Consider the following 25,849-nt stretch of genomic DNA (forward strand, 5'->3'; position numbering starts at 1 on the left):
TGTCGTCTCCTTGTAATTAAGTGATGCCGGGTTCGATAACCGGTGGAGCCACATTATGGCGCGGGTCCCACTTTAAACTGTAGGTCGAGTCCTGGTAAGTATATTTGTGCATAAAATGGACTTAAAGAACGAAAATTCACAACTCAAATATGATATTGGGATTATTATAGTTGTCAACCATTTTCAACAGAATCTTTCGCAGCTTAGTATAGTTCATACGAGGGCCCGGTATCGGGTCGCGGCCCGGCTGTTGAGAAACAATGCACTAGATTACTTTATCATGTTGACTGATCTATTTTGGACTAAAGTGCCTCCATATGCTGGCCTTTTAAAATAAAAACAGTCACGTCGTAAATGGCGAAAACACGGCCTCTTTACACGATGTTGAAGGCAAATTACAGCCCATAACTACATCAAAAAACTTAATAAAGCGAAATGAAAGTTGTGTTTCAATCTTAAAATATTGTTAAAACATTGTACACCCAACAGCGAAAGAAACAGTATGCGAATTGTCCTCCACCATTTTAATTCGGTCTGTATTAAGCCCCTATCACACGGAACGGATTTCTAGTAGGAATGCTCTAGTTGGCGCTGAACTAACTTTCTAGGTAGCAATCATGGCCGCCTGGCTGACTGCTTGACTGGTTTGGAGGAATAGGTCATGTTCTAATTGCTACTTGCTTTCCTCGACTGGATTCTGTGGAACAGCCAATTAGAGCAAAGTTTCGCTATGTGAAGATAATCTGTGAGTGTGCAAAGGAGCGCTTTTGTCTTTGGTTTCGAAGTGTTAGTCCAGCAATGTATACAGCATGAAAGGCGCGTTGAGTTACACCATCTATGCTGAGTGCACGGTGTTTACATTTGAAACAACTGAAATATTCTTCGATACGTGTACAGTAAACGTTGTAAAGTATGTATTTTAGCAGCGCCATTGTTTTGTACCTAATAACGTTTTATACGAAACGTTATTCCTCTCGGTTGAATAGTTATCGGCTTTTAAAAATGTGAATGATACATTGTTTACATCTCACACGGCCGCCATTACAACTTCCCTCGTATGGGAACAAAGGTCTATCGACAAGTACGCTGATAAGTATCGTGTGAGGTGAAAACTAGCAAATTGGTAGCCAGTCCAGCGCCAACTAGGGCATATCTACTGGTAATCCATTGTGATGACAATGAATTGAAATAATGACGTCAGTTAGCAGACTGGGTGGGTGCTCTTCTAAAGTCCAAATATAGCTCGTTTGAGTCAAGCATTCACTGCGCAAAGGCGAACAAGAAACTAAAGCGACACAATGCACGATATTGAGAAACGGCACAGTCCGAGAGGTACGTAAGCGACATGCGACACGTGCATCTTGACGCGTCTCTTCGGTTCGAAAGATTGCATTGATTACTGAGGGTTCGCTTCCAAGCGACTCGTGTCGCATGTCGCGTCGTGCCTCCCCGATGGCGCAGTAGTAGCGTCGTCGCCTTATAATCAAGGTGTCCCGGGTTCGATAGCCGGTGGAGGCACATAGTGGTTCGGATCCCACTTTAAACTGTAGGTCCAGTCCCGATTAGCCTTACTGTGCATAAAGTGAACTTAAAACACCAAATTAATCAATCAAGCATGTCGGGTGCCTCTTCGGTGTGAATTCTCCCTTAAATTTATACTGCCACCCTAATCTATCAATATGGAGCTTCTGCCCACCCGGCCGAAAATTTCTGGCGCCGCCCCTGTCAGGAACAGCGACAGGCCGATCTACCGCATCGAGTGAACGTCACCACGGCGAAACCAGCCCCTCATAGTGTGAATCTCGAACGACAGATGGCAGCAGAGGCGCTCCTGCCGAAATGCATTCACAGTAGCGATTTAAAAACATGCTCAATCCTGAACACCGAGTTGAGTAGGGCAGGTATAAAACAGAAGAAAACAAGAAGGCATGTGAGGAAGAAGATATAATAAGTGTTCTTGCCAATTCCCCTTCCCGCTGGTATGAAAGGAATCATGCGGGTTGTCATTCTTTGTGTTTTGTGCTGCATAAACGTGTGTGGTTTTTCGTCGACCGCTGTCGTAGAGAACGTGAGGAAGCTAGATTTGAACCTTTTGAGGTGCGAAGCGAAGTGCTGGAGGCGTAAATCTGAAGACAAAGAAGCGGTAAGCTCAAAATATGCATTCAAGTTGGTTTTTTTTTTTGTTTTTTGCTTTTTAGGTTCGTTGCAGCTTGCATCGTGTTGCAACTTGTGCAGTGATAACGTTGGAGCATATCTTCTTTCCCGCCATTTCAGCCAGCTTGCATCGCAGTGAGAAATCCCATGCAAGTAGACAGCTGTAAGAATTAATAGGTATCATGGGCGCTCGCTGGGCGGATCAAGGGGCTTCACCCCCCTGAAAAATTGGCTACTTATTCTTCCCTTTTATTTGCAACTCTTATCACTCCTTTTCTTTTATCCTATTTCTCGTTTTCGATTTTCTTAGTTCAGTATTAGTTTCTCTATTCTTGACCATTTACCTAATTTATATATCTTTCTCCCGCTTGATTTTTGTTTCCCTTCCTTCCCCCCTCTCTCCTTTCTCGTGAATATTTACCTTACCCAGCCGCATGCCGACTCAACGATGTGGCGAACGACGGTCTCGGGTTCGAGTCCTGGGTGTTCCATTGAGTGTTCCTTAAGCAATTTCATCTAATCTTAATTTATCACCGTCGCTATTAACCAAATGTAGAAGAAAAAAGCGACGTAAAATTAGAAAACAAAAATGATTTCTCTTCCTTTCACCCCTTTCCTGTCTCTCTCCCGCCCTCTTTCTTCATTATTTCTCATCCTCTTTCTCTCTTTTTCTCTGTGGCTGAATGGGCAACTTTAGCGTCTATCATTCTCTACAGTTCTTTTATACAGTTCCGTTCTCTCTTCTGATGTCATGAAAGACGACATTAACATGTCCCATCTTAGAAGACAACCTTTCGATATGAATAGTAGGACAGTAGTACTAATAACACATTCTGTACTATGTATCGATCATGTTAAATAGAATTACAACTGCCTTCAACCGCACGAGTGTGTTCATAGCGCATTTTCCAAAACAATTATAGCAATTATACAGTTGCTCTAATTCCGGAAGAAATTTCGTAAAGACATATTCATTTCTTTTTCGCACATGACGTTCACTGATAATGTATACGTCGCGTTTCAACTAATTGAGAAGTTGATCATGACAGTTGAAACTATAGTGGGAGTAGCAATTATCTTCCATCGGGGGAGGGGAAGTAGCGTCACCAGGAAAAGATACAGAAGAGGGGTACTAAATATTCCCAGAAGTTCTGACGTTAATTCGGCACTATGCTTTTGCATATTGATAATAGTTATTTTTTAAATATTGTGATTCGGGCGCCCAAAATGAGGTGCGTGCCCAGACAATATTTTCGGTATTGATGTTAACGAGGTTTCAATTGTTTTATCTTCGTTTGCTTTCCAGGAAACACACTTTAAATTTTTTTTTGTTCACGAAACCTATCGTGGAGTTGTGTTTAAGCATGTTACAAAATGAAGGCTGAGATTTCTTCTAGAGTCCGTTTTAGTGGCTAGGTGGTATTATACGGACTACATATACGTACCTAACCTAACCTCCATATATAATTAGGGTAAATTTCTCGTATCGGACAAACGGCTGAAATTTGCTAGTTCATTTAATTTGAATATTCGTACTTACGTATTCTGCATTGAGAAACATTGCTGAAGGTGGCATTTCGCTTATTTAACGGAAGTAAGCTCTATTTGCGACAAATCGAGTAAGTTTTCTTCGTTTCTTTTTGCCTTCGATAACACGAAAAATGGCGGTCACAGTTTCACTACCATACTCGGCATGCAGTGTTTCCACCCCACTGCACCCAAAAATACCTACGTAGTCCCACAAACCATTGACGCATAGCCCCACGAACCATTCATACATAGCCCCACGAACCATTTCCGGTAAGGTTAGGTTAGGTAGGGTCACGTATAGGTTACAATAGTTAAAAAATGGTTTCGAAAAAAATATGCTTAGCCCCACACACCATTCTCGCATATCCCCACGAACCATTTCCGGTAAGGTTAGGTTAGGTAGGGTCACGTATAGGTTACAATAGTTAAAAAATGGTTTCGAAAAAAATATGCTTAGCCCCACACACCATTCTCGCATAGTTCCACGAACCATTAACACATAGCCCCACGAACCATTGACACATAGCCCCACAAACCATTGACACATAGCCCCACAAACCATTTGCGGAAACGTACCTTCTTCAGTTACAAAAACACAAGTTTGGAAACACTGACCGGGATTACGTCATCACACACAGGCTACATCCACCTGGAAGTAAATGGATGCAAGAGCTTTCGTGCATCGGTCACACATTTATATCAAAAAATAGATGATTTACCGGCAAAATTCAATGAACGATGCGAGAAAACACTTCTCCGAACTTCCTCAAGTATAAAGAAACTGCATTCGGTAAGTAATCTCTCCTGTAAATTTGAAGAAATCCGTTTGTCCGATACGAGAAATTTACCATAATGGGTAAGGTTAGGTTCTTATAGCGTCTAAATTAGATATGGAGGTTAGATTAGGTTATACGGCGCACGCTTTTAGAAGGAACATGAGTTCGGCCAATACCCAGCCAGTGCTACCAGGCTGTTGCCAAACTAACTGCAAGCGGAAGGGAAAGAATGCTGTATCCAATATTTAACTATTTTTGTGTAATGCATACAAAGTATGAATGAGTACAGTGAAATAATATAGTGAATATTTCTACACAGGATTATAATATCATATCACTGTAGCATATACGAGAAACCCATACCTGAAGGAAGCTTGAAGGTATTTATTCATCACCGCTCTCGTCGTCTTCCTCGGTCTCCGTGTCACTGATTTCACTCATTTCCGAGTCACTCTCCTGGAGGTTAATGATTAGATTTTGCACCCTTGGTGCCTGTACTACTGGTGCTAGGTTTTGAGAGTGGCATTATTTAAAATAAAAATAACACACGGAACACACACTATTGCACGAAAGGGCCGTATTTATTTTTTTCACAAACTGTTCTTTGTGGCGCACGAGTGAACGATAAGCGAATAAGTTTACATCGGCCTTGGTACGAAAATGCTGAACTCAGACTTTTTAAACGTTCGAGAACGCCCAGAACAATGAAGGGTCATTGTTTATATCGAGGCGAATTCAACACCCACGGTTTTCCTTAGACACAACAACTCAGCTGCGTCAACACGGTGGCAACGAAAAAAAACAGAAACATCAGAAAGTGGATGGAAAGGAAATGGAAAGGTGATGTTTCCCTTGTTTCTTCAAGGAACGATAACTCCGGCTGTCGGCGACGGAAATTCATGGGACTTGGACAGTCAGGTTCAAAATGTATTTCCCCATCTTATGATGAACCTTAATGTGGCGAATTTTATGAAAACTTTTTGCGCGCAAGAAAAATACAGAACACGGCTTTTAACTTCCGCGCCGCAGTCTCATAACTGTACAACGTTGCACTCCTGCCATTGGCTGATCGCCACGCACACCCTCTGCGTGGCCCCGCCCGATATCGCTTCTAAAAGCGTGCGTCGTATAGGTACGTATAGCGTACTAATTGGAGGTAGTCCGTATAATACTAAGGTAGCGACTAAATTTCTATTTTTTCATGTTTTGTCATGCGAATTTGAAAGGCACTACATGTGGGATTTGAACCCCCACCTTTCTCCTCTTGCTCAAAACATGTTTTTCTTTTATTTTGCGTCCCTCTTCTACCTCTTTTGTCTAATCGCGACGATGAGGATGAATGGCGATTGGATGAAGTTGATGAACGGAGTTAAGGGGCAACTCAAGCCCACATCGAGACTCGAACGTGGAACCCTTGGGACGAAAACATGAGTCGACTAATCATCATCAAGATGTGATCGAATTTCACTACTTGTGTAATGTTGTGTTCGCATATTATCTCTGTGAGTTGTGTGGATTCGTTTCGTGTGTTTCTTGTATGTAGGTCGAAAGTTCAATGTTTGGGCGAAATTTTGCCATCAGATTACAGGGGCGCCACCTTTGCCCCCGCACTATGCTAAACCTTATCTAACAAAGGAAAGTAAACTGTCCCCCCCCCCTAGTTTTGGCACCTTGCCCTCCTGGTTTTGGAACCCAGTCGCCGTCACTGATCAGAACTATACTATTCTCAATAAATAAGCAAGAAAGGGACGAAACCTATACGGTACGAGTCTTATTATACGTCGATGCCAGAGCTACTTTGTTGTGTCAATTGATGGTACAGTAGGGTGCACACGTATTACTCGTCAAATTGTCCCTGACTATTCCCATTAATTTTTCTCTTACATCCTGTATGCTGGTGCATTTGTTGTCAGAAGTTTATTTCGTTTCAATTCTTGAAATTCTCATTGCGTAAACGAAAGTGAATAAACATGATGACCACTATAAAGTAATCGACTGTACAGTGAGGCATATAAATATTTAAATATTACAAATCAAAGATTAACGTTCACCGTCAGCGTTCAATCATTTTGTTTGAGGTTTTTTAGTTTTCAGCCCACTTTATGCAGAGAAAAGATAATCGGGACTGGCCCTACAATTTAAAGTGGTATCCGAATCCAGGAACACTTAATTACAAGGCGACAACGTTACCAATACGCCATCCGGATCATCATTAATTTTCCTGACGCAATCTGAGATTCATGAATTGAAATAGATACATTAATTTAAATGCTGGTAGTACAGAGGTTTTCGCCAGCTTGTTTGACTTTTTTGTTTCAAACAAAGGGAATAAGCATGGGGGTGGACAATTTGCTTGCTAATACTTGCACATTAAAAAAAATCGTAAGGTGAACAATTGACCTGCACCGTCGATTGGGTTCCAAAACCCGCAGGGCAAGGTGCCAAAACTGGGGGGGGGGGGAGAGGGGGCAAGGACATTTTATTTCCCTTTCTAGATAAGGTTTACCATAGGGCGGGGGCAAAAGTGGCGAAAAGTGGGTGCAACTGCTCCCCTTTAATCGCCACCACTGCCTGTACAGTCAACGGCAAAGATAATGGTAGGCAAATTGTCCACCGCTATTTTAATTACTCTTCTATTCTACATTGTGTGTTGTTTTAAGGACTGAAACTATGTTCGAAGCTTATTGACAGCAGTATTTCAATTGATTGGCAGCACAATGTGTAATACAGACCGAATGAAAATGGTGGTGTATCATTTGCCTACTGATTCTTTCGCTGTTGGGTGTACCTGTACGTACAGTACAAGAAGAATTATTCCAAGTGTGTGTGTGTGCCACTCTTTTAACCTAACAGTTTAATAATGCATTTTTAAGAAACTGCCAATACAAAGTAAATAAATATACGCCTAAATGTGAAGTCAAAACAGGTTGTCCCAGGTCTAGGACAGATTGCCATGCCGCTTTGTGAATGTTTGCGTTGGCCACGTCATCTGGCTGCTATTTAATTCGTAAATCTTTAACGTTCCATTCTTTCGATGTTTTTCATTGTCAAATTCTGAATGGGGACTTGGACCATTGCATCGGCGAAATATCTCCTCGATATATGAGACTCTCCCCCCCAGCCTCTTGTGATCAGCGAACTGCGGTTTTCATTCATGAAAACCCCTGACATTAATTGTCCTCTTCGTCACTGGCCAGTATCGTAAATTCTCGTTTGCACGGCTGTGGTCGTTTGGCGAAAAATTTCGTGTGGAACCTGTTTCTTTTCCTGCACGAACACCGACAGTGTAAAAAGAAAAAAAGACACTCGACTCGTAAACACACTAACGCCATCTAGCGAGTGGGCGTGATTGCTGTGATAATTCCACTACGGTTTACGTCCCTGCTGTCCTTTCCTCGCCTGTTTGAATCTTCCAATGCTTGGTAAATCACTGCTGTATATTGTCCTTGCTTTACATAGCTGTTATGGAGATTTTCGCGTTGGATCTTTTATTGTTTTTATGCACAACTTCTAGCCACAGGCAATGGAAAGTTACCAGAAATGTGCTGTGAAGTGTAAGTTCTCACAAAGTAAGTACGTACGTACATGTAGTTTACATTTTTTTATACTCTAAATGGTGTACGTAAATAATGTAAATTATAGATGAAGCATAAGCAATGTTAAATGCAGCTTGATTTATACAATCTCACATTCATATAATTCTTTCTGAAATTTGAACTCTTGAATAAAATATTTTATCAATTTGTCCCACACGACACAATATGTAAAAATTAATGAATGTTTGTAGTAAAACACTGCACCAACTATAGCCGGCCCCCGTGTCGGAGTGGTTAGTACATCGCGCTACGACGCCAGGGATCCTGGGTTCGAATCCTGGCCTGGGCATGTATGATTGTGAGTGTTCATTCATCAATATCATCGTTCATCCCCATCTTCGCAAATTAGCCAAAGTGACACAAAAGGCGAAGTAAAATCCACCAACTATACCTAACTAATAGCTTATGTAAGCATACAACGTATGTTTTTTGTAATAGTAACTGGCTTATTTCTGTATCATTTATCTTGTTCACGAAAATTTCGACTGTTGCAAGTTGTCAGACCCAGTGATTTATCCACACTCGTTCCCCAACACCTCCAATTTCCTCATCCCCCCTTAAAAAGTTTAACAATGGCTGAGTAAGTGATAATTTTGAATCTAAATTACACTTACACCTCTCTAAATACGAACTAGCACCGCCTCGGACAATAAAAATTGGCAGGCAAGGAAAGTTAATGGATTCGGACAATGAAAAGCCGTGGCGGAGTGGTTAGTACAACACGCTACGACGCCAGGGGTCCCACGTTCGAATCCCGGGCTCGGCAGGCGTGTTCTTTGCGCATACACATATTACCACTCATCCTCATTGACGCGATTAGCCAAAATTGGAAGAAAAGCGACGTTAAATAACCAAAAATTTTAATAATCAAAATCGGACAATGAAGGGTGGGTGTCTCATCCGGGAATAGGATATCAGTTCCAGATTCTGAGATTTGGGTATCGAATTCGTGGATATCAGATCCACGATTGGAGATTCGGATATAGGTTCTGTGATTCGGGATTCGGGTATTGAACAAGATATCAAACCTGGTGTTCATATAAATTGTAATCGGATAACTTTTTACTGGGAGTCCCGGGTTTGAATCCTGGCCTGAGCATGGGTGTTCTTTGAGAGTGTCCCTACATCATGTAATCACACGTCTTCTCGATTAGCGGAAAGTGTTAGCAAAGCGGAGTAAAATAATTACTCGAATCACACCCGGACACCGTTTACTACAGTCTACCACAAATAATTACCTGTTTATGCACAGTTCAGATTTCCCTATTTGTGTACTGTGTGGCCCAACTTCTTATATTAAAAGATCAGTAATCATTATTTCAAGGTTATCTTACCGTTCTATTAACAGCGTGCCCTACAAAGAACACGAATCATGTCTTAGATAGCAGGTAACCTCACAGATTCACGCTACCTGGTTATACCTTTCACCACGAAAATAAATCTGAGAGCGGCAACCCTGCTTTCGCTGGAAATGCCCATGTGCAGCGTGCATCTTGTACGGGATGTGGAAAAGGAGTGGACCGAGACAGAAGTGAGGAAATAATCCCCATCTTCACGCTCCTCCAACCATTTAACATCCCACAAACACTTATCATTGTCGGCCTCTCCAGGCAAGAAAGGGCGGGAGAAAAAGAGTTACCAAGTAATCTCAGTGGTGCCAACTGTTGCTTTCGCTTGCAGATTATCATCAGCCGATGTGGAGCTCCTGATGTTATCTGCCTACAACATCCATTTTGTTCCGTCTTGATATTACTTGTCCCTTTCTTTTTAATAGGTCTTGTTGAGGGCGATCATTTTGCTAGTGACACGACAGTCTTAGGAACAAGTGAATAGCGTAATGACTACCGGCGCTGCCTTGTAATCAAGGGTTCCCGTGTCCGATTCCCGGCGGAGTCACATTGCTCACTGCTTCGGATCCCACTTTAAACTGTAGGTTCAAGTCCCGATTAACCTACCTGTGCATAAAGTAAGCTTAGAAAACTTCTTTTTGCCACGATCAGTCTAAAAGAGGGGGGAAAAGTGAAGAGATATAGCAACTATATTGTTGTTAATTTCGTCTTGATAAGTCTCAGACGATTATATGGTCTCAATTTTGAAACTGTTGTCGTGGTAGACTCGCTACCAAACATAACTATTACTATAATTTTTAAAGTAACTTAGTTACTTAGGGATTTTTGCCTATTTGCCACTAAATTCATTTACAGTAGTAGCAGTATCTTCATCAGTAGCCTTTATTAAATTTGTGTCTTGTTTCTAGTCTGCCAACGTTTCTTATAGTCCCTATAAATGCCTATTTTTATACTTAGTGCCTATTTTGCTTGCCGAAAAGCCTCTTGGCATACATATCCTCTTCACGCTTTCTTTCGCTACATAAAAAAAATGCAGTTTCAACCAAAAGTGGTGGTAAAAGGACATTCGTTTTGGTGTTAAGGCATTGTTTAGCACCATCTTTGGTGTCTTTCCGGTCAAAATGCACCAAGTATGGAGGCTTCGAATACCCGATTAGGTGTTGTGTTAAAATAATTAGCGTGTTACGCCACTTTTGGTTGCAGTTCAGTTGCATATTTATTAGAGTGTAATTTGGTTCTCACCACAGTACTCTATAGAAAGCTATATCTTGTTTTGTGTGTCTTTCATTAATTTCATCTTACCATAATTCATCGATGCGAGTAGCGAAAAGTAACAGAGAAGCGACAAAAATATTAGAAAAATACAGTACAATACAAAAGCTTCAAGTCAATAAGTGTGTAACTAAGAAAATCAATGAAAAGTTCATATTCACTCTTTGTTTTTTCGCAATTTTTATTTTTAGTGTCTTTTTAAGCTCCTACTTTCATCATGTTATAAGTTTTTAGTGCTTTAAAAATCCGCATCTTAAATAACATCAATTTTAAAACGTTGTAATAACGTTCATAAGTTTAAACATGAAAATTTAGAGGTAGAGTAACATCCTTGGGTGTTATGCATTTGTAGCCTGGAAGCGAGTCGCAAGTCTCAAACCTCCCAATCAACAAGCGAGCCGGTGAGTCATCTCAACCCAGCACCAATCGCAAACCCTTTTGTTCAGGCTTTAGACACTTGGTAGGCTCACTAGTTAACTCGCTCACGGAACTGGAGATTCAAAGGTAAACAACCAGTTGAATAATTAACACAAATTGTTTGCTCGTAGCAAATGTGCATAATTATACGAAATGAAAGTTTTATTCATTTTCTTCCCAAACTTGAAACGTGCAAAAACTTAACTATTCATTCAGTCATTCGTTACTTGAAGATTTACTGCTACTTTCGTTACTTCTAAACACTCCTATTATGAAAGAAAGTAACGTGTTGCTCTGGCGGTGAACTTCAGAAGCAGTGAAGTAGACAGAAATAAATGTAAACGGGTTTGAAGGTCGCGCACACGGACAGCGAAACTTCTAACGCGACGGTTGGCCGCCTTGGCAAAACAAGACCACCCTCCCTCCCTCCCGCAGGGGAAAAAAAGGGAAATTCCAGCTGTCAAACAAAAATGCCGAGTACCTAATTGAGAATTCAGACATGTAACATCCTCGGACTAAATCTCCGAATACCAAAAACTGACGGGACGTCTTTTTTTTTGTTATTATTTCTTTTTTATTCTAATTGGGACTAACCTACCGCTTCTTCGTGTTCCCGCCATACCCTGCCACAATGTCTGCTGTTCTATCTTTCCAAGTCAGTGTTGCCACAACGAGACGCTGCAATTTCCCTTTCTCGTCCAAAATTTTCCCTTTATCTAAGAACTGAAATGGCGGCCACAAAACCTTATCGATTATTATTATTGCTGAAGCAGTAGCATTGTTACTGCCAGGGTAATGAATATACTTGATATTAGATTGTACATTTTGCGAGAAATATTCGAAATGTCTAAATTTGCACTAAGCTTAGTTCTATGCTTGCTGAATTATTACAAAATTTTAAAAGTTAAATAATTATTTACCCAGCCGGCCCCTGTGGCGAGTGGTTAGCACATCGCGCTGCGACGCCAGGGGTCCCGGGTTCGAATCCTAGCCTGGGCATGGATATTTGTGAGTGTCCATTCATCAGTTTCATCATATCATCACTCATCCCCATCTTCGCAAATTAGCCAAAAGTGGCACAAAAGGTGAAGTAAAATAAATCAAATCACACACAAATTATTTACCCAAAACTCAAACTTAAAATATTTAATCATATTTCGGATATGAGTTACAAGAAAAAAGATCAAGTTTTTTCGCACTACATTCATTGAGACTTTATGTGAGCAGAATATCTTCAATTTCCAATGCAGTTTCGATATTTGTAATGAAATTTGCCTTTTACCTAAATTCCTGAGTGAATTTCACTGTTTCCAGTTTGCCAGAGAAGTGTTGCCTAATTTGCGGGAAAGAGAAGAAATATGAAGAAAGCAAGAAGAGAGATCAGAGGAAGAGAAAAGATAAATGAATGATATGATCACAGAAAAACCAAAAAAGAGATCATGGGGAAGGAAGCAGAGAAATAATGATGTGATCAGAGAAAGCAAGAAGAGAGTTCAGAAGAAAAAGCAGAGAAAGCAATAAGAGAAGTGAATTAAGAAGACTGATATGATCAGAGAAAGCAAGAAGAGAGATCAGAAGAAGAAATAGAGAAATAATGATTTTATCAAAGAAAGCAAGAAAAGAGTTCAGAAGAACAAAGAAGGAGAGAGAATGATATAGCAAGAAGAGAGGTCTGAGGAAGGAAGAAGACTGATATAATCAGAGATAGCAAGAACAGAAATAATACACTGCTCTCCATAAATTAAGCAACAAGTGGTGATCATCCAATAGAACGAAACACAAGAACGGAGGGTGTACATATTTTATTTGTAACGAAAGTTACCGTTGTCTGACACTAATAAGGGATACGATCCCTAACGCATTCGTTGCTTTCTTTCAGCGTGCCCACCACTCATCTTCTCTTTTCTCCAACTGTTTTCTCTTTTACCTCACATTTTCTTGTTGTTGCTTAATTTCTGGAGGGCAGTGTAATATGATCAGAGAAAGCAAGAAGAGAGATCAGAAGAAGAAAAAAGAAAGAATGACATGTTCACAGAAAGCAAGAAGAGAGAGATAGGAAGAAGAAGGAGGAGGGAAGTAATTATTTGATCAGAGAAAGCAAGAAGGGAGACCAGAGGAAGACAGAAGAGAAAGAATGATATCAGACAAAATAAGATGAGAGGTCAGAGGAAGAAAGAAATGATCAGAGAAAGCAAGAAGAGATCACAGAGGAAGAGTGAGGTAGTCGGAAGAAGAAAGGAGGATATGATCCGAGGAAGAATGAAGGAAAAGTGATTGAGATGATCAGATAAAGAAGGTTAAGGAGAGAGAAATAGAGAGGTAATCAGAAGAAGAAGAAATATAATAATGAGTTGACCAGAGAAAGGAAAAGAAAGAGATTATCAGAGGAAGAAAGAAGTGTTATAGAAAAAGAAACAGGAAGAGGGAGAACGACAAGGGTAAATGCATGGGTAAACAAGAAAAGGATTAAAGAAAGAAAGAGAAGAACTGAGGATGAGGGAGAAACAGAAAGAGGGAGGGGAGATCTTAGTTCTTCCGTAGTAGAATCCACCTGAAAATTTCGTCAATTGCCTGGTGACGTCACTAATGCGGAACATGAAACCAAAAATTCTGAAATGTTGCAGTGATGCACACTTGGAAAATTAGCGACTGTATTGGCAAGTTGGTGGCATTCATTGTGAAAAATATCTAAAGTGTTAAGGGGTAGTTATCTCTCAGATGTATTATAATTATGCAAGTTTCCGAGAAAGGACTGAAATTTTCACAAATGTGAATCCATAAATCTCTAGATAGGGTTATTCAGCATTGTATTATACAATTTTAAGCGGTTTTACTCATCACATTGCGTAGAAAATCTGGAATTAAACTCTTTTGGCATCAGTTTTCTTTACAATCTGTCCAGGTAAAATCAACGACATTGAATCTTTTGATGATGTATTGCAGTATATAGGCATGCATGGATTCGCATTTTGGAGAATTTCTGTTGTATGTTAGTTCGAATCCTGGCCTGGGCATGAATGTTTGTGAGTGTCCATTCATCAATTTCATCACTCATCCCCATCTTCGCAAATTAGCCAAAAGTGGCACAAAAAGCGAAGTAAAATAAAGCGAATCAATTAACTTCTTTAGAATTTTGTATTTTTAAATTTTTCTTCCTTAATTTTTATTAGATTAAATTAGTGTCAATTTCAATTTGGCCAAAAATAAATAGCATATCTTGGATTTTTGCAAATTTTTTAGATTTGATTGTCTCTGAGCAGTGGTGGCGATTTGGTGGGCAATGGGGCAGTTGTCCCCCCACTTTGTGTTCCGGCAGTATGGCGGGTTTCGATTGCGATAACAGAAAATGCTTTTGTGACAGTACTGGTGAGCGATGAAATGATGTAACCTATGGGGGGGGGGGGGCGTTGCTTCTCACCTCGAAATTTGTACGTTGACAAACGGGCACTACGGTCAATTTAGTTTGCGCGCCCAATTTTCATTATCAAATATATCGAAGTGGAAATATTCTGAATAATTGGAATGGTTCCGTGTCCGAAATGGAACAAGGTTAGACATGAACGAATACTCTCTATGATTTTACCACACAGTGGATTGATTCAAATCAGGTGATTTTTATGAAAAAAAATCACTAAGTGAGTTATTTACAGAATAATGTACATAAGGATTTTGTAGATATCAGAAACACTTTTGGTGAAAGTACATTACTCTCATAATCATTTAATGGTGATTATTAGGTTCTAAGATAGAAAATAAAGGAAATAAAATATATGTACAGATGGTCTGAAGCTTATACGAAAGGAAATGTAAACACAGGATTTCTCTTGATTTAAAATTGAATAATTTTATGGTCAAAAATAGCAAACATTTTGTGTAGAAAAATATACAAAATACTAATCATGTTAAACCATAAATAGTGTCAATATCATTCAACTGTAAATGAACATGGTAGCTGACATTTTTCGAACTATCATTAAAAAAATCTCCAAAATTCAGCTACAAAGACTATGAAAATACAGTAAAAACTGCATATCCCGGAACCTCTATAAGAAGGAAACCTGTAAATACGGAAAAAAAAAGGTCCCCAGAACGGACCGATTTTATACCTGAAAATGACCTGCTTAAGACGGAAACCTCCTTTAACGCGGAAACGGAACACCATTTAAAGACCAACGAGATGTTTTTATTCTTAGTAAGACGGAAATTTCTTCCTTTATTTTTTTCGCTCGCAAGAAAACAATACAATACTGTAAGTGGAACACGCCTCTGTTGCCACTCGCTTATCGGTAGAGTCCAGCACAGATATTTCTGCCGTGCGATGCGCGACAGAACTAAAGAAGCAGTGTTGCTAATGGAGCAGATAGAAAAATCGCTGCAGTGCGCCGATGCACAGCTGTTACGTACAACAAGGAAATTAGAGAATTCAGGTCTATCTAACGTTGAGTTTTAAACGTCATGCATTATACCAGGACTAGGATTAATATGTACTAACAAGTGGCTTTGTATGTAGCTACATACATATGGACTAAAAATTCGCAAAATATGAACTAACACATACGTAAAATTACCAAAAATGCTGCAAAGAAGACTTCTTCATACGATTCCTTATTTGAGTGATTTCAAACAAAATAAAAAAAAAATATTATTTTTCATTGCATTAATGCACTGGTGGCGTTCTAACTGTTCACTCCCAAAACCCGTATACACTGGTACGGAACTGCAACGGCAGATAACAGGCCAACGTGTTAAACCGCGACAATTGGACCACAACACTCCTCATCAAGCAGTATTATTATTTTCTCTCTGTGATCGGCGAAAGTCGGTTGCCTTTGTTCTACATTTACAAACGATGCCGGCTTCCACAACAATAAAAAGTACATATACTGCCACTAGACGATAAGCTGCGCGGCTTTTTCTTTTGCTATGAACCAGGGCTGGCGCTAGTCATTTTGCCTCCCTTGGCGGTGGCGGTAGATGCCGCTCCATTTCGACCCCCCCCCCCCCCCGGGCCATTACGCAGCAACGGGAAATTGAAAATCAATATATTCCTAAGTAAAACATCAAAATGTAAAATAAATAATGAGACTTCTTATGCTATTTCACTACTATTAAGCGCAAAAGAATATCTCGCTCGACCACAGTTTTCAATAGGCTTATTTTTTTTTTCTCTTCAAATTTTGCCGCCCTGGCCGGTGGCACGGTTCGCCCTCCCCTTCCGCCGGCCCTGCTATGAACTTGGTCACCCATCAAAGCATGGCAATTTTAACACAGAAAACAATATGCATCTCATTAAGCAGCAAAAATGACAGCCTCCTCTTCCTCCACCTAAATCCCATCTTTCGCAGCAAACGTCGCAAACTCTCTTGACTTCCCGCAAAATGTATGTCCGCCTGTAATTTGACATGCAATTTTTTCAATGTCGGCACTTCATTTTCACGCAGAGCGTAGTCGTATATGCGCCTACGGATAACGTTTTCATCGAAAGCGTCCACTAACGATTTGGTCGCTGGTCTTTGTCGTTCTTTCCCGGGAGTGTGGAATGATGTGGAGGGACCTTCTGACATCTCAAGAGATTGTCTTTCGTTCATGATAGCCCTGATTGTTCGTTCAGGAACTCCAGTCGCAGCCGCTGCTCCCTTGCCAAAATGCTGTATTGGGATGCTAACACCTTCACTGGCTTCCTCCTTCATGAACTCGTGCACGTTGCTTAGAATTTCCCGAGCTTGGCTATGCAAGGTTTTTGATTTCATCTTTGACAGAACTGGAGGCATTATGGAATTTAACGTTCATTAACAAACACACACTTTCACATACACACACGCAATACACGCACACAACGTCAAGCCGGTAAAATTCTTAGTATAAAATAAAAATATGGTGCTTCCAATCCAACAAAACTCATCGTCATTTTACCTGCCTTTCCCCTTCCGTGACAGAAATAGTGCTTCATCATTACAGTTGGCAACACTAGTTACTAGCTAGCCAATGAACATGCACTGCATAAAAGAAGCAACCACTACGCCGTGCTATATTGCCACATTACCTTCCCTGCCGAACGGTGTGAACCGCGAGCTGGAGCGCTATTCAATTGTTTTCAATTATGTTTGCGCGTGTGTGTCCACGAATGGAATGACAATATGGCAACAATAGCGAAGGTTTTCGAGCAGGGTAGAACACGTGATACTAAGAGAGAGGGAGACGAAACGAAAATTGGTATCTACGCAACGGCAAATTTATGTGTGTTGTACTCTAACATTGTCGATATCAAAGAATGCGCTACAATACTATAGCTGTTATGATTTCGTTTCTTTCTTTCATCTCTTACCTTCTTTCTCCACCTTTCTTTGTCTATTTCTCCTCTGTTCTTTCGTCATGTTTCTATTTGTCTTGTTATCTCTCTTTGTTTCTTTCTTATTCTTCTTTTTATCTCAATCTTTCTTCACCTCTCTTATTCCATCGTTCAATCTTTCTCTTTCCCTCTATGCACATCGCGTTACGACGCCAGGGATCCCGAGTTCGAATCCTGGCATGGGCATGGATGTTGTGAGTGTCCATTTTACTTCGCTTTTTGTGCCACTTTTGGATAATTTGCGAAGATGGGGATCAGTGATGATATGATGAAATTGATGAATGTATCGCATTTTTATTCATGTACGTACATGCATTAGTACTCTACATTATAAGTAATGCGAAATGTAAATTTGTCTTTCCATTATTTCCTGCAGCGCTCTATACTGTATTTAAAGTCAACCTTGTATAAGAAGGAAAACTAAAGACGGAAAATTTTGCTCGGAACCATCATGTTCGGGGAAAGACAGGTTTTACTGTATTTAAGTTAATATTTTAACAATTATAGAGTACATCCAGAATGTTTTAGTTTCATTGGAAGAAAAGTTACTGAAATTAGTATAGTTTCATTAACATACTAAAAAAAATAACATTTCCATAGTAGTTACAGTATCACAAACAGAAAATTGTATGTTTACATATATTTTTTTTTATTTGCTTTAATCAAACTGTTCAAATATTTTACAGGGCCGTTTACTAGAAAAAGCCTTTCTATAAAAAAAAACATATATCTATGTGCATGGTGCCAAAAACGATGCAAGCAATTTTATGCATGTTTTTTAAAAATATCAACAAAAATGTTTTTTTTAAATAAAAATCGTGATTTTTATCTTCCCTGTTGTACCATAATTTTTTTTTATTAATATTAAATTTCAAGGATAAATATTAATTAACGTATAAAGTTAAACAAATTAATAAACTATTTACGAGTAAAATTGTTGGGATAGGTGCATCGACTTTCAAAAACAAATTTACCAGGCCGTGAGCTCACGAATGTTTAGAATAGACTGTTGTAGATGATTAGAGGGATTTTTTATATGGAAGAGGGATTATTTTATATGTAAGAGGGATTTTTTAGTATGGAAGTGGGAATTATTGTTCTTTACGAGGGAAATTTTATTTTGAAAAAAAAAGACGAAAAAAAACCGCAGTGCCTAAGATCCGCGACAAACGAGCATGCCTTGAAGGTCATCAGGTTCGAAAAATCCATGGTCAGGCATTTTCCCCCCGAGGCGAATGCATGCGCCGAGGCACCAACATGTTATTACTCAACGCTTCTCTGGGGTCCAGACTTTCCGCAGACGCTATTGGAGGTGCATCAAGCTGCATGTATGAGAGTTGAGGGGAGGGGAGTTGTTGACAATGCTCCGAGCCTTACCAGGAGCCTAGCCTTGCATTTTGCACATGCGCTGACAATGGCGTGCCCAGGATTTTTGAAAGGGTGTACATACTATTTTTAGTAGTCCGCCTTAATTTTGCCATCTTTTCCTCTTTCGACGTTCTTTTTATAGAAATTCTGATCCCCACCATCCCCTCCTCGGGCACGCCACTGCCTGCAGAGCCGGTGGTGAATCTAGTGAAACAGTGTTTGGTTTGTTTTTGTTTGAATTGTGTTTTAAGTCCACTTTTATGCACATATAGGCTAATTGGGACTGGACCTACAGTTTAAAGTGGGATCCCAACCGGTATGTGGCATGGGGTGCTCACAGGGGGGTTTCATGACGCGCCTGCATCATGGGAATTTTTTTGGGGGACAAAATTTTATACCAATTCTATATATCTTCACACAAAAATGAGGGGGGGGGGGTCGTATCATTTGATTAACTTGTTATTGATTTTTAGTTTTGGTTATTATGTATAGTTTTTCTACCTACCTGTGGGTGATCGCGGCGACAGGGTTGAAATGAAACACCACCTCTTATGCCTTTAGAATCGGTTTGGATGGAGGGGGGACGTGGTATTCGCATTAATGCAAGGTTAGTAGAGCAGAGAAACTGTGTAGAATAAGGTTGACTAACAATGGCAGTGAGCCTAAAGTATCTAAAGTAAACTTATATTGCTTAAATATGTCTGTATTATACAGTGGCGCAACCACATTGGGGCAGGGGGTCATTGCCCCCTCAACCTTCGACGGAAGTCATTTCTAGGGTAGCAAGAGGGGATAAACATTGACGGCCAAGGGCACCTGCAGGGGGGGGGGGCACATAGGAGCAATTACCCCCTTCGATTTCAAATTTTATGCAAATAAAAATTCATTTTGTAAAATTTTCTTGCTTCCTTGGATCGCATTACCTGCTTTTCTCGTGCTGTAGCTAGGGGCGACGGGAGTCGGCCATGGGCGCCGAATGATTTTAAAAAAAGTTGACAATGCCATGGCATCCAGTGAAATTATTTGCGCCCTGTTATATCAATATTGTTTTCAATTGCAAAAATTGGATCTAAAAATTTTCTTGATCGCTTCGCTCGCAATCTGCTTGTTTTCTGTAATGTACTGTATTTAAATAATATGTGTTGTATAGCCTATTTGTATTGAATAATCTTTGAATACGTACACAATTTAGTGTTAGCTTGTTGCATTTTTATTTTCTTATTTTATGTCGCTCCATGTTGCATATGTGTGAAACATATGTTGTACATAGATGTTACACATGAATCTTCGGTATGCATTTATTATTAATTTTCTGCCATTCAAAAACACAGTTTCTGTGCTTGATTTCCATTATTAGCTAATATGAAATTGAGGGTGTTAAAAAAATATTTCAAATCGTTTGTTCCAAACAAATGGTTTAGCACAGACTTCTGCCCCCTTTTTGCGTAATTTATGAGAATAATAATAAGTCCATTATTAATGTTATTATTATTATTGGTACGTTTATCCTGGTATTTGCCCTCCAGACAAAAATTCGTGGTTTCACCTCCGGTATTATATCTTTCCGCAAATTTTGTCTGACAAAAATAATTTGAGTAATTAATTCGGAATAAACGGGGAGGGGATGTTCTACCTTTTTTGGGGGTGAGTGCGTCATGGGCCTTGGGGTTGGGGGGTTGGGCACCTCTGGGCATGACCACTGTTTAGAAGTAACTATACGCACGACCATGAAAATAGGCTGCTGGGCACAATTGCGCTGGTGTCACATATGGGAAAAGAAAAGCGAGAATGGGACAAGAGCCGCTGGTTCCCGCGCACTATGTGGCAACGTCAACCGGGCTGCGTTGCCTAGTTCGAGCGTCAGACCGACCTCTCTCTCACCTTTCGAGTAAATACTGTCAGTTTGTATCGCATGGATTACAAAGACCAACTCTACAACGAGATCTTTCATTAAATAATTCTTTCATTCTCTTAAACCACCTAACACACGGGGTTGTGCTCTGACGTGGCAACAGTGCGAACTACTGCCACCCGCCTAATTTCATGGCCGGCCGTGCGTTTATTAACTTGTAACCAGTTACGAGTCACAGTTACTGTTTGAGGAAATCTAACTCTTAACAAGCTACTTTTAAAAGTAACGTTGTCAACAGTTACTTTACAACACTTAAATTGTTAACTTGAAATTTTGTAAAGTGAGGTGAGATCAAAACGTGGCAACTATATGTGTCTTCTCTGGATGCTTAAGTGAAATGTACTAAAGCAAGGAATTTAGGCTTTCTTGCGTCCTATGTTTGGAACATCCATGCTTTATTGCAATTCGTCAGTTCTAATTGAAAATCTATAGTTATTTTATTACGATTAACGATCATTAGTTGTGTGAAATTTGTTTGCAAGAAAATTTCCAGCAGAGAGTAACTGCAAAAGTAGACTAGAGTTACTTTTCATGTGCTGACTGCAACTGAGTTATTTTTCAAAATGAGTAACTCTCACTGTAATGTAGTTACGTTTTGATCCAAGTAACTATTATATGAACTCAGTTTTTGATCCAAGTTACTGTAACTCAATTACTTTTTGATCCAAGTAACTGCAACGCTGTTACTTTTTGATCCAAGTAACTCTAACTCAGTTACTTTTTGATCCAAGTAACTCTAACTCAGTTACATTGTGATCCAAGTAACTGCAACTCTGTTACTTTTTGATCCAAGTAACTCTCAGTTACTTTGTGATCCAAGTAACTGTTACTCGGTTATTTTTTGATCCAAGTAACTCTAACTCAGTTACTTTTTTATCTTTGTAACTCTGACTCAGTTACTTTGTGATCCAAGTAACTGTAACTCAGTTACTTTTTGATCCAAATATCTCTAACTCAGTTACTTTGTGATCCAAGTAACTGTAACTCCAGTACCACGACAGCAACTATGGTCAGCGTTACAAAAAATAGGAGCCTCGGAATAGTGAAAATAGGAGAAATTAAAAGAATTTAACATGAACAAAGGAGTTAAACAAGGAGATAGCCTCAGTCCCTTACTATTTGTAATACTAATGGATCAAATACACAAACAATGTAGAAGAAGAACACGAAAATGTAAGGTTGGAAATAGGAAACTGAAACCAGTTTATGTACAATCACTTCTGTATGCTGATGACATAGCATTAATAACATCAACAAAACAGGAACTACAAAATACAGTAATAGAACGGACCAGCTCAATACAAGATAGAGAAATGATAGTGAACCCAAAGAAGATTAAAGTAATGCATATATCAAAGCATGGAAATGAAGAGAGATTGGAAATAAAATGGCAAGGAGAACAGCTAGAACAAGTGAATAGATATGAATATTTGGGAACAATAATAACAGCCGATGGAAAAGTAGAAGAAGAAATAAATAGCAGGGTTCAAAAACAAATAAAATATATTACCAAATAAGTAATACAATAGTAGGAAAAAAGGAGGTACAAGAAAATACTAAATTAAGGATTTACAAAACCATAATTATACCAACAATGCTGTATGGCATAGAAAGCTTAACGCTCCAAAATAAGCATAAAAGTAGGTTAACAGCAACAGAGATGAAATACCTCAGAAGAGTCGTAGTAAAAACCAGACGAGATAGAATCTGGAACACTAAAATCAGGGAACAGCTACAAGTAGAATCAATTGAAGAGATAATAGAGAGAAGAACACTGGGCTGGTACGGCCATGTCATGAGAATGGGAGAAGAAAGAAAACCGAAACAAGTAATGGAAGCGAGACCAGAAGGAAGGAGAGGAAGAGGAAGACCTCGGATAGAATGGGAGCAATACCTGTCAAAGATGGTTACTAAAAGAGGAAAGGCACTAATGGAAGTTAAGAGAATGGCACAAGATAGGAAGAGTTTTAGCAGATGGCTGAAGGACCCCGACGCCTAACAGCACGAAGGGGAAGAAGAAGTAAAGTAACTGTAGCTCAGTTACTTTCAAGGGCGGATTAAAGTCGCCCCCTCCGAGGCCTTTGAGGGGGCGTCGTGGGCGACTTCCACCAAGGACCTATATTATTTTTTATACATATTGATAAATAATGTACGCAGTTGGAATGAAATATATCACACGTAGTGTCAATTAAGAAACATACAAGAGTGGAAAAAAAGAGGGATAGAGGAGCGACAGACCCTTAAGGATCTCATTTTATTTCTTCAATATGGCAAATATTGTGGTATTTTACGAAGAACTACCATTGTGGGGAGCAGCAAGCTTAACGGCGAGTGTAACGAGTGGCTAAAATAGGGGCGACGAGAGACGGGGGGGGGGGGCAAACAAAGATAAGAATGACGAGAGATAAGAGGCAACGAATGATAAGGGGCGAACAAAGATAAGAATGACGAAAGATAGGGGCGACGAATGATAAGGGGGCGAACAAAGATAAGGATGACGAGAGATAGGAGGCGACGAATGATAAGGGGCGACAAAGATAAGAATGACGAAAGATAGGGGCGACGAATGATAACTGGGCGAACAAAGATAAGAATGACGAAAGATAGGGGCGACGAATGATAAGGGGGCGAACAAAGATAAGAATGATGAAAGATAGGGGTGACGAATTATAAGGGTGCAACGCGAGACAGGGGGCGAACAAAGATAAGAATTAAGAAGGATGGGTGCGATGAAAGATGGCAGCCGACAAAAGATTAGAGGGAGACGACAGATAAGAGGCGTAGAGGGGTCGAGTAAAGGTAAGGATGATGAAGGAAGAAGGAGGGGCAACGAAAGATAAGCACAAAATGAACTTAAGATGAAGGTACTAGGGTGGATCAAAGGAGTCGTGAGGTGACCATCCCTTCACTGAGGATCTAGAAAATATTCCCGCCACCTCTGCCTTCTCACTCATATTTTCATGCACAGTCATTGTGGAAAGGCCATAGCCAGGGAGAAAGAACAGCTGACATATACCCCAGCGCTACTAGGGTGACAAGGAAAACATTTAAGCGAACTACAACTATCTTAGTAGCTTGCTGCAAGGGCGAATTAAAGGCTTGAGGGGGCGATCATTCTTCTCCTGCGCCTCTCACAAGCTGTTTTTATTTATTTATTTATTTATTGATCGGGTTTAAGAAGGCTAGGGAGTTAGTTATTTAGTTATTTATTGATCAATTCACAAAGTTGGAACAAAATGTATCAAACATTATGGCAAGACATAGGTTAAACTGCTCCACTGTTCACGACAGTTAGCTACACCTATTGGAATCAAAAATCAAGATATTTTGATTTTTGAGAAATCTATTAGTCTTTATTTTATTGAAGTTAAACAACTTAGAATGATTGGTGTGCTACACAGTGGCGTAACCACAGGGGAGGCAGAGGGCATTGCTTCCCTCCCCCCAACCTTGGACGGGAATCAATTCTAGGGAGGCAAACATGGACGGCCAAGGGCACCTGTAGAGGGCAATTACCCTCCCGGTTTCAAATTTCATGCAATGAAAAAACATTTCGTAAAATGTTCTTGCTCGCTTCACTCGCAATACCTACTTTTCTTAGTCTCATCACTTTCAGAACCGTAGCTAGGGGGTGACGGGAGTCAGCCCTGGGTGCCGAACAATCTAAATGAATAAAGTTGTAAAAGAGAGAATTCCATGGCACCCCGTGGAACTATTTGCGCCCTATTGTTTTCAGTTTGCAAGAAAATGGATGTACAAATTTTCTTCCTCGCTTCGCTCGCAGTGTATTTTCTTTTCTGTAACACATTGTAATTTACCAGAGAAAGAAGTAAGACTTCTCTTTATTGATTTTGTCTAAAATGCATGAACAATTGTTTGGAAGATAGGGAGACTGCACTTTTGAGGGAAAAAAAATTATGTCATTTAGCTTACACATGTTGCGTGTGTATTTTATATTTCACGTAGCTCCATGTTACATAAGTGGTGCAACGTCAATGTTGAAAAAAATCAATTCTAGGGGGGGGGGGCAAATATTGACAGACAAGGGCACCTTCAGGGGGACACTGAGGGACAATTGTCCCTTTCGATGTCAAATATTATGCACATAAAAGGACATTTTGTAAAATTTACTTGCTCGCTTCGCTCGCAATGCCTCCTTTCCTTACTTTTATCAAGTTCCAAGCTGTAGTAGGGAAGTTACTGGTAGAAAATGTCGGCATTTTCGCTAGCGCCGCCCTCAACACTCCTCCAGATCTCTCGGCCTCGCAAGGAATTGGACACATGGTATATGTTACATGTAAAAATATAATTATATTCGAAATACATTTATCATGCATAACATTTTAGTTACGACACTGATTTTATGACTTATGTTAGGACTGTAGTTTGTGTGCTGGACGCCGAAAGTTCGGGGGAGGGGGCGCAGTAATAGCTGTCCGCCCCCTCCGAGAGAACGTCTTTAATCCGCCACTGGTTACTTTTTTATCCAAGAAACTCTAACTCAGTTACTTTTTGATCCAAGTAACTGTAACTCGGTTTCTTTTAAGAAGTAACTTTCCGAATAATGATTAAGGCATTTTGCAGACTGACGAGGCTCCGGCGTCTGGACTTGAAGCCACTATAATCCTCTGTGGGATTTGTGAAGCAAAATGAAAGAATCCATCAATCAAGATTCGGGTCTTTATGCAGCATGCTAAATGTTTACATATCTTTCTGTTAACTGCGTTGTGAATTACCGGGAGCCATCGGGAAGCCGATGGGTGAATGATTTGAATGAAATATAGACTACACTCATAGAGAAACCTAAGCGTAGACTCGAATCCAGAACCTTTGGCTGGTAGAACGTGAGCCAGCCCCTCAATCCGTTCCGTCACCGAAGCTGCATCAACGTGATGGTCAGTTAACTCCCGTCATTGTAGTTAAACCGCCCGTGCTTCCATCTGGTGTCATATTTTGCGTATATTTACATTATCCGAAGCACCCAGTCACGTTTCTTATATCGGTGTTCCAGTCTGGGGGAAAAAAAGAACCCTGTTTTGCATCTTCTATCTCGCCTTCTTTCTGTCGGAGATTTCCCATGCATTGTTGCCAACCAGTGAGGTTAATTTGGATCCAAGAAACACCCT

At 40.0% G+C, this 25,849-nt stretch overlaps 1 protein-coding gene across 1 annotated transcript in view; it reads left to right on the top strand.

The window, feature by feature from the left end:
• The first annotated feature begins 1,824 nt into the window (after window positions 1-1,824).
• LOC145982051 (anosmin-1-like) overlaps window positions 1,825-25,849 on the top strand; it is a 155,985-nt gene continuing 131,960 nt past the window's right edge. The window contains exon 1 of the mRNA XM_083115633.1: window positions 1,825-2,143. Within this exon, the coding sequence (XP_082971759.1) occupies window positions 1,982-2,143 (162 nt within the window). The 5' untranslated portion in view covers window positions 1,825-1,981. The remainder of the gene's footprint in view (window positions 2,144-25,849) is intronic.

Source organism: Lepisma saccharinum, chromosome 30 (genome assembly GCF_977018435.1).
Source record: "Lepisma saccharinum chromosome 30, izLepSacc3.1, whole genome shotgun sequence".
In the NCBI taxonomy this organism is placed as follows: Eukaryota; Metazoa; Arthropoda; class Insecta; order Zygentoma; family Lepismatidae; genus Lepisma; species Lepisma saccharinum.